At 39.5% G+C, this 10,107-nt stretch overlaps 1 protein-coding gene across 9 annotated transcripts in view; it reads left to right on the forward strand.

Moving 5' to 3' along the window:
• The first annotated feature begins 1,250 nt into the window (after window positions 1-1,250).
• Window positions 1,251-10,107, forward strand: part of LOC100462920 (cell division cycle associated 2) — a 24,814-nt gene continuing 15,957 nt past the window's right edge. For 6 of the 9 annotated variants that reach the window (XM_041584832.1, XM_041584834.1, XM_018250584.2 and 3 more), the window contains exons 1-4: window positions 4,016-4,193; window positions 4,456-4,948; window positions 5,106-5,239; window positions 6,742-6,886. In XM_041584832.1, the coding sequence (XP_041440766.1) occupies window positions 4,131-4,193; window positions 4,456-4,948; window positions 5,106-5,239; window positions 6,742-6,886 (835 nt within the window). In that variant the 5' untranslated portion in view covers window positions 4,016-4,130. 9 annotated transcript variants of the gene reach the window in all.

The following is a 10,107-nucleotide window of genomic DNA, read 5'->3' on the forward strand; positions in this document are numbered from 1 at the left end:
TATTTTACATGGGAGAGAAAGTTTTGAACGGTCAGCCCTTTGACAAACTGAGATGTCCAGTTGAATACCGAATCGTTGAAGATGGTGCCAGTGAGCTTTTTTGCACTGACTCTGCAACAAGGGGTAATTAAAGGCTTAGGGGCATTTACAGGTGTGGAGGGTAGGAATTTTTATTAGTTGGGGGGTTGAATTCCCCTTTAAGGGATATTCCCCCACATGCAGTGTTTTGTTGCTGTGTTAAAACACCAGTGACAAAGTGTCTGTAAATACCTTGCCATTGGCAAATAATCTAAATTGTTGTGGGTAAATCAGTCATATCGCATAATCACATGAAAATAGATCAGCAAGCATGTTTGAACGATTATGAAACTTGACATACCCATTACATAACTCTCAACTGTCCCGTTTTTTTGAGGGAGAGTCCCTATTTTGACAACTCAATTCACAGTCCTGGATTGTTACTGAAATGTCTAGAGTTTCTCTTTGATCTTAACCAGAAAAAAAATATGTTTCTGAAATGTAATTAAATAAGAGGCTTTTGGCAGGGAGCCCAGAATACTCGGCAGCTGCACTTAGATACATTTGTTATTATTTAAGATAAGCAAGTCTCTTGGGGAATCTGTAATTGGCAGCTTGCAGCAATTTCACCTTCATTAGCAAAACTGTAATAACATATAAACCTGACCCTAAAATCCCCAGAAATGTGTTCAAATTTTCTATACCCTGCCAACATTTTGTAAAATGGATGTGGTATTTAGGGGGCGTGGCCATAAAATGGGCGTGATCTTTTTGTCCCTCTTTTTATTTTTCAAATGTTGGGAGGTATGCCATTGAGATTATTTAACACAGGTGACAAGCGTGTGGATGGATATGTCTTTTTTTAAACAAAAAAATAGGATCATGTGAATACTGCCAGCGAGACTATTACTGTCATTTGCTCTTCCAGTGTCCTGCTTATAGGAGGGTTGGGTTTTACCTCACAACCTGCACTACCCATGTATGTGTACACAAGATAAATAGTGCTCCTTTTGGTCAGGAAACTAAAATATTAGTGTCAAAAAATAACTATCACGTGCTTTTCTATTAAATAGCCACTGCTATCACCGAATCTGGCAGAAATGACTGCTGTTGCTTAAAATAACTTATATAGAGATTAGTGTGCCCACAACTAAAATGGCGCTTTCGCCACCACGCACAAGGCCGGCCCTGACAAATTTATCCTGTTACGCATGCGCATATTCTCTCTCTACTGCGAAACCGATGATGAGAATTATCCTTCCGCGGATGTAGCATTACAGTTCGGCGCCTAGAAATTGTATGTGTTGGCTTAGCCTTTGTAACATCAATGTAACGAAGAGTTCGTGACTTAAAGTTGATTCGCTCCCACGTGATGATGTTGTAGTTTGTCAGCTGGTACTATTTTTTTTGTCTGCGTAGGGATACGAAGAGTGAGCGGCGGCAGATTTGAATTTGAATCTTGGAGAGGAGGTGAGTGTGCGTGTTCATCGCTGTGTTGTGTGTAGGGGTTTTATTACGTGCATTTTCGCACTGCCTTTGTTCACTATTGTTTACGTAGGAATTAGGCATATTTATGTTTTATTAAATGTGTGATTGTTACTGAAACATGTTTGTAAAGGGGGTATCACTGTGAGGTGGGTGAGGTCTGTGTCTTTTGCTGAAGGAGCTAAAGTTTTTGTATTTGCCTGCCCTGTTCAGGACTGCTTGTATGGAACAGTATAACAGAATGCTTCATCACATCTCCTGCTACATTCTTTCAAAAGTCAGAACCACCAGGGCAGAGAACAGAAAGGGACAGACATATACTGATTTAAGTAACTATTATTAATAACTTTGAAGCATTGCATAAAAAAGGGCATTGACTCAAGGGATGAAAACATAATTCTGCCTCTTTATAGGTCCCTGGTGAGGCCTCATCTGGAGTATGCAGTGCAGTTTTGGACTCCAGTCCTTAAGAGGGATATAAATGAGCTGGAGAGAGTGCAGAGTCTAAGTGCAACTAAATTGGTTAGAGGGACTGAAGACTTAAATTATGAGGGTAGACTGTCACGGTTGGGGTTGTTTTCTCTGGGGAAAAGAGGCGCTTGCGAGGGGACATGATTACACTTTACAAGTACATTAGAGGACATTATAGACAAATAGCAGGAGACCTTTTTACCCATAAAGTGGATCACCGTACCAGAGGCCTCCCCTTTAGACTAGAAGAAAAGAACTTTCATTTGAAGCAACGTAGGGGGTTCTTCACAGTCAGGACAGTGAGGTTGTGGAATGCACTGCCGGGTGATGTTGTGATGGCGGATTCAGTTCTTCCTTTAAGAATCTCTTGGATGACTTTTTGGACAGACATAATATCAAATGCTATTGTGATGCTAAACTCTATAGTTAGTATAGGTATGGGTATATAGAATTTATGTGAAAGTATGGAGGGGTGAGTGTATACAGTGGTGTGAAAAACTATTTGCCCCCTTCCTGATTTCTTATTCTTTTGCATGTTTGTCACACAAAATGTTTCTGATCATCAAACACATTTAACTATTAGTCAAAGATAACACAAGTAAACACAAAATGCAGTTTTTAAATGAGGGTTTTTATTATTTAGGGAGAAAAGAAATCCAAACCTGTGTGAAAAAGTTATTGCCCCCTGAACCTAATAACTGGTTGGGCCACCCTTAGCAGCAATAACTGCAATCAAGCGTTTGCGATAACTTGCAACGAGTCTTTTACAGCGCTCTGGAGGAATTTTGGCCCACTCATCTTTGCAGAATTGTTGTAATTCAGCTTTATTTGAGGGTTTTCTAGCATGAACCGCCTTTTTAAGGTCATGCCACAACATCTCAATAGGATTCAGGTCAGGACTTTGACTAGGCCACTTCAAAGTCTTCATTTTGTTTTTCTTCAGCCATTCAGAGGTGGATTTGCTGGTGTGTTTTGGGTCATTGTCCTGCTGCAGCACCCAAGATCGCTTCAGCTTGAGTTGACAAACAGATGGCCGGACATTCTCCTTCAGGATTTTTTGGTAGACAGTAGAATTCATGGTTCCATCTATCACAGCAAGTCTTCCAGGTCCTGAAGCAGCAAAACAACCCCAGACCATCACACTACCACCACCATATTTTACTGTTGGTATGATGTTCTTTTTCTGAAATGCTGTGTTACTTTTACGCCAGATGTAACGGGACGCGCGCACCTTCCAAAAAGTTCAACTTTTGTCTCGTCGGTCCACAAGGTATTTTCCCAAAAGCCTTGGCAATCATTGAGATGTTTTTAAGCAAAATTGAGACAAGCCTTAATGTTCTTTTTGCTTAAAAGTGGTTTGCGCCTTGGAAATGTGCCATGCAGGCCGTTTTTGCCCAGTCTCTTTCTTATGGTGGAGTCGTGAACACTGACCTTAATTGAGGCAAGTGAGGCCTGCAGTTCTTTAGATGTTGTCCTGGGGTCTTTTGTGGCCTCTCGGATGAGTTGTCTTTGCGCTCTTGGGGTAATTTTGGTCGGCCGGCCACTCCTGGGAACGTTCACCACTGTTCCATGTTTTTGCCATTTGTGGATAATGGCTCTCACTGTGGTTCGCTGGAGTCCCAAAGCTTTAGAAATGGCTTTATAACCTTTGAAATTGAACTCAGGTGTGATAAACCACAGTTAAGTTATTTTTTAACAAGGGGGGCAATCACTTTTTCACACAGGCCCATGTAGATTTGGAGTTTTTTTTCTCCCTTAATAACGTAAACCTTCATTTAAAAACTGCATTTTGTGTTCAATTATGTTATCTTTGACTAATAGTTAACGGTTTTTGATGAGCAGAAACATTTAAGTGTGACAAACATGCAAAAGAATAAGAAATCAGGAAGGGGGCAAATAGTTTTTCACACCACTGTATATGTCAAGGTTGAACTTGATGGCCTTTGTCTTTTTTTCAACCCAATCTAACTATGTAACTATATGTATTCGCTATTGTGGAAAATTCAGGATTCAATTAATCTTTTTTGCATATGCAAATTAGGATTTGGTTTGGAGGGGCAGAAGGATTCGGCCGAATCCCAATCCTGCTGAAAAAGGCTGAATCCTGGATTCTGTGCATCCCTACTCTCCCACCTTTCCCCCTACATTTGCCTTGCATGTTGATGCAGAAGTGGATGATCCATAGCACCAGGAGAGTGATAGTGTACAGACCTTTGATTGTGAGTTGCAGGGATAATGTTGGTGAGGCAGGGGGAATACAAAAATAATCGCTTTGGAGATTCTGCATATTGTATTTAATATGGAAGAATGGAATCCTGTTCTTTTATAGTGTGCTTATTAAGACCTTAGTTTATGTCTCTGTTTAATACAGTATATAAAATATGGCAGCCTACTGTGATTGGGGATCCAGTAATGTCTCAGTATGAACACTTCAAAATATTTTATTAATCACCTATCTTTTTCTTATATTTTATGTTCCAGGTGATGACTTCCAGAAAGGTTTTGCAGGAGATTCCTATCTTACCACCCTCAGCTGAGAAGGGACCACAAGAAGATGTACAGTTGCCAGTCTTTCAGAGGAAGCAGCCCCCAGCAGCCAGCAGTTGGACCGATATATATGATGAATGTAAAGAGAATGTGGTGCCCCCAGATATGGAATGCTTCACAGAGGAGAAGGAGGAACACCGACAGGAACTGCCAGAAATATTGGAAGATTCAGAGAAAAGTGACATGTTTAGGGATTTCCATTCACAATCTGAAGAGACAGTTTCAAACAGTTATTCCACTTTAGTCCAGCCACCACAAGACAATGAAGAAATGAAAACCAAGACAGAACCCGGGGCTAACTGCACACCTAGCAGGGCCAGAGGGGAATCCCATTTGGCGGCAGAGTCCTGCCATACTCCAATAGACTTCTCCAAATGTGTTGTGGCTGAACTTGGTATAACTACTGACAGCTTCACAAAGTGTGCAGGTAATAACTGTTAACCAATGGCTTGCTGCTGAACAGAGGATTTATTTCTCTTTGGTACATAGTTCTCTAGACTCGGGTACTAAATCAGTAGCAGTGTAAGAGCTTATTAATAGGAATTTTCTGTATGTTCTTCAGGATGTTACTTATTCCCATACAGGTACGTCTCCCAAATCACAGCTGAAGCATAGACGAAGATCTACAATTGGTGTCAGAGGCTCTCCTGAAATGAACTTTCTTATTTGCCAAATTGCCAAGCAAAGGTGCAAGGAGAAAAGAGAGCCTGATCCCTTGGTAAATAGACAAATCGATATTTTGGAATATATATATATATATATATATATATATATATATATATATATATATATATATATATATATATATATAAACTCTTGGTTATAAGCAGCGCACATCGAATATATATACATATGTGTGTATATAATACTGCCAAATTGCTATCCGTACATTGATAAAATGTTGAAAGGTGTGTCACAGATCTAATACTGTCACAAACCAATATTCCACTAATGCCTTTTAATTGAAGAGGGCTATACTTCCTCTTTATCTTGTTGTGAATTTCTCACTTAAACTAACAAGGGAGTGATTTGAACTGGAAAATTAATAAAATAAGGACTGGCTAGAAAGATGCATAATAAACATTTTAATTACAATAAATGGCTAACCTTAGGATTAACTTGCAACTGGCTGTCAGGGTCAGTGACCCCCCCAATAAACAGTCAACATTTAAATGCTCAGGGTGGAGACTGGCAGAATAGAAAGTCAAGTACTGCCAAAACTGCAAAAAACAAAAAGACAAACGGCAAACCAATTTAATTCGAACTGGTAGAGGGAGATGTTGCAGAGCTGTTATTGCAATATGGAAGGAGAAACAGTCCATCTGAGCCCAGGGTTTCTGTTGGGGCACATTAATACTGGTACATTTCTTTTTATATACAGGTATGGGACCTGTTATCCATAATGCTCGGGACCTGGGGTTTTCCAGTTAACGGATCTTTCTGTAATTTGGATCTTTGTACCTTAAGTCTACTAGAAAATCATGTAAATATTAAACACAATAGGCTGGTTTTGCTTCCAATAAGGATTAATTCTATTTTAAAGGAGAAATCCGTACTAGAAAAAAACCCTACCCACCTACCTTGTGTAGACCAACCTCCCTCCTTCCCCACAGCCTTACTGCCCCCCCAGGCAAATGGCCCTAATTTTTTACTTACCCCTCCGTGCAGATCTGGCCTCGGGAGTTCACGGGCTCCATCTTCTTTTCGGAAATTTTCATGACTTTTGGTGTATGCGCAGTTGTTCTCGACCGGAAATGTACTCCAACTGCGCATGAGCCGAAACTCCACTCAGATTCCGAAGAAGACCGAAAAAAGAAGATGGCGCCCATGAACTCCTGAAGCCAGATCTGTACAGAGGGGTAAGTAAAAAAAATTAGGGGTATTTGCCTGGGGGGGGTAGTTAGGCTGGGGGGAGGAGGGAGGTTGGTCTATGCAGGGTAGGGGGTTTTTCTAGTACGGGTTTGTTTCTCCTTTAATTCGAATCAAGTACAAGTAACTGTTTTAATACTAGAGAAAAAAGGAAATTATTTAAAAAAAAAAAAAAAGACGCATTTGTTTAAAATGGGAGATGGCCTTCCCATAATTTGCAGCTTTCTTGATAATGGGTGACCGGATAACGGATCCCATACCTGTACTGAGTAATAAAGTGTTTGTTTATTTCTAAGTGTTAGATATTGTTCTTTTAAATTGAAATTCATCGGTTTAATTTGTTGTCAACAGGAAAATCCATTTACATCTCCCCGGAATTATTTACTGAAAGACAAAATGTGTGCTTTTCGGAATGCTTTCCAGGTTGTTGAGGAGGATGACGGGAAGCTCCCTTTTGCTGGATTTTCAGAAGAGACAGAATCTCAGCCTGAAAGAGGTGAGGCAAAGATGTGTGTATTGAATATGTACAGGTGTGACTGGAAGCAGGTGCTTGTCTGTGAGTCTAGAACTACCAGGAAAAAAGCACTGGATCTTGTGAGGATGAATCTGTGATTCTGTAAAGATAACATTCACAAGTGCAATCATTTTTATTTGCTTGTGAAAATTAACTACGTCAGAGGTTTTAGGCTATTAATGCTATCATTTCTGGCTTTATCAAGGCCTTTTCTTGGATCACTTTGAATTGACTCCTTTGGTTATGATGGAAAAATTGCAAAGTTTGTTTTTAGGGATGCACCGAATCCACTATTTTGGATTCGTCCGAACCCCCGAATCCTTTGCTAAAGATTCGGTGAATACCGAACCAAATCCGAACCCTAATTTGCATATGCAAATTAGGAGTGGGAAGGGGAACCATTTTTTACTTCCTTGTTTTCTGACAAAGTCATGTGATTTTCCTCCCCACCCCTAATTTGCATATGCAAATGGGGTTTTTTAGGGATGCATCGAATCCACTATTTTGGATTCGTCCAAACCCCCGAATCCTTTGCTAAAGATTTGTCCGAACCCCCGAATCCTTTGCTAAAGATTCAGTGAATACTGAACTGAATCCGAACCCTAATTTGCATATGCAAATTAGGGGTGGGAAGGGGAAACCATTTTTTACTTCCTTGTTTTCTGACAAAAAGTCACGTGATTTTCCTCCCCGCCCCTAATTTGCATGTTCGGATTCGGTTCGGCTGGGCAGAAGGATTCGGCCGAATCCTGCTGAAAGAGGCCGAATCCTGCCCGAATCTGTTTGCTCTTTTGAGAAATGGATTTCAGTGCAGAATTCTGCTGGAGTAGCACTATTAACTGATTAATTTTGAAAACATTTTTTTTCCCATGACAGTATCCCTTTAATATGGGTCCCCTGAGAAAAAAAAGGCAAGAACTGTTGCTTTGCAGGAACATTGTTGGACGCCGACCACCGGGGGTCGCGTAACTAGTTAGCATGGAGGAGTCTCGTTCGTTATCAAACCAATGTGGGTGTGGTTGAGCAGCATGCCGCCCCCTAAAATCCTGCTGGCCCTAGGTCCGGGCTTTTGTGGCCTTTCCACTAGGGATGCACCGAATCCAGGATTCGGTTTGGGATTCTGCCGTTTTTAGCAAGATTCGGCCGAATCCTTCTGCCCGGCCGAACCGAATTCACATATGCAAGTTAGAGGCAGGGAGTCAAATCACGTGACTTTTTGTCACAAAACGAGGAAGTAAAAAATGTTTTCCCCTTCCCACCCCTAATTTGCATATGTAAATTAGGAATTGGTTCTTTCGCGAATCTTTCGCGAAGGATTCTCGGGTTTGGCCAAATCCAAAATAGTGGATTCGGTGCATCCCTACTTTCCACAAATCCGGGCCTGTGTAAATCTCCACCACCAATTTTAATCGGTTCTTTCAAACAGCCACTTTGAAATCTTTAAATACTTGTCACTCCGGTTAAAAAGGTTTAATAGTAAGGCTGCAGCAATCACTTAGAATGCTGGTCTAAACCATTTGTGTAGGCCGAACGTGGATGTTTTTGCAATAAAGCACCTTGAGGTGCAAATAAACGATTGAACTCGAGTAAATAGTTGGTCATTTTTATAGGGTATATATTTAAGAAATCTAGCTTAAAGGGGTAGTACATATACAGATTAAACATTTAGACAGTGGTATTTTGAGACAATTTGCAGCTGGTTTTTATTTTGTGAGTTTTTTTTTTTTTTTTTAATTTTATCTTTTTGTTGAGCAGCTCCAATTTGTGAATTCTGCTATCTGCTTGCTAGAGTACGTTTAATCTAACAACCAGGCATTCATCTGCATGGGGGGCTTAAAGATGAATAAGTCCAGAGTAGAACAATAAGTAATAAAATTGTAGTTATGCAGGCTAATAGTTTTTTTGTGTGCTGGGTCTGTGACCCCCATTTGAAAGCTGGAAAGAGGCAGAAGGCAGAAAATAATTATAAAAAAAAACTATAGGAATAAAGACCAACTGAAAAATGACTAGAACACGGAATTCTGTAACTTGCTAAAAATTAACTTTAAAGGAGTTGTTCACTTTATTTTCAGTTGGTTCAGATATTTCACCAGAAATAGACATTTTCCAATTAATTTCTGTTTTCTATTTTGTGAGCGTTTTTCTAATATTGAAGTGTAAAGATTAATTTTTCACCTTATTTTGTCTTTCTAAACAGCTCTGGGAGGGGGGTCATCGATGCAGTTAATTGATACATTTCTTATCTTTGTCCCTGCTGAGCAGAATCCCTGGGTTTCATTACAGACAGCTGTTAGAATTGATACAATAGTTGCTAATACTCCAGAGATGCTGCTGAGAAATGTATCAACTAAATGTTGCAAAATTGTAACAGTTTAGAGTCTGCACCTGAATTACTGAGCTGTCAGACTCAAACACCAGAGACACGGACATTAAAGGGGTTCACCTTCCAAACACTTTTTTCAGTTCAGTTGTTTTCAGATTGTTCCCCAGAAATAAAGACTTTTTTCATTTACTTTCCATTATTTATTTTTTACTATTTTTCCAAAATCTAAGTGTAAAGTTGAATGTTTGTGTCTCTGGTGTTTGAGTCTGAAAGCTCAGTAATTCAGGTGCAGACTCTGAACTGTTACAATTTTGCAACATTTAGTTGATACATTTCTCAGCAGCATCTCTTGAGTATTAGCAACTATTGTATCAATTCTAGAGCTGCCTTTAATAAAACCCAGAGATTGTGCTCAGCAGGGACAAATATAAGAAATGTATCAACTAAATTTATCAATTTAGAACAGTTTACAGGGTCGCGACCCCCCTTGCCAGAGCTCCTTTAGAAGGTGAAAAATGACACTTTACACTTTAATATTAGAAAAACGGTCACAATTAGGAACTAGAAAGTATTTGGAAAAAGTTATTTCTGGTGATTTATCTGAAAACAACTAGTTGTTTGAAGATGAACAACCCCTTTAAACTTTACACTTCGATTTTGGGAAAAACTGTAAAAAAATAGAAGGTAATTGAAAAAGGTCTTTATTTCTGGTGAACAATCTGAAAACAACTCAACTGAATATTTTTTTTTTTTTTTTTTTTTTACGTGTTTGTGTTTTTACGCATTCCAAAAGATGAGATTAATGCAGATGGTACAGCCTGGTTAATTTTCCAGCACAATAATCACATTTTTACCCTAATTATAATAGCCCTTATTTCTG

Source organism: Xenopus laevis, chromosome 3L, assembly GCF_017654675.1.
Source record: "Xenopus laevis strain J_2021 chromosome 3L, Xenopus_laevis_v10.1, whole genome shotgun sequence".
In the NCBI taxonomy this organism is placed as follows: Eukaryota; Metazoa; Chordata; class Amphibia; order Anura; family Pipidae; genus Xenopus; species Xenopus laevis.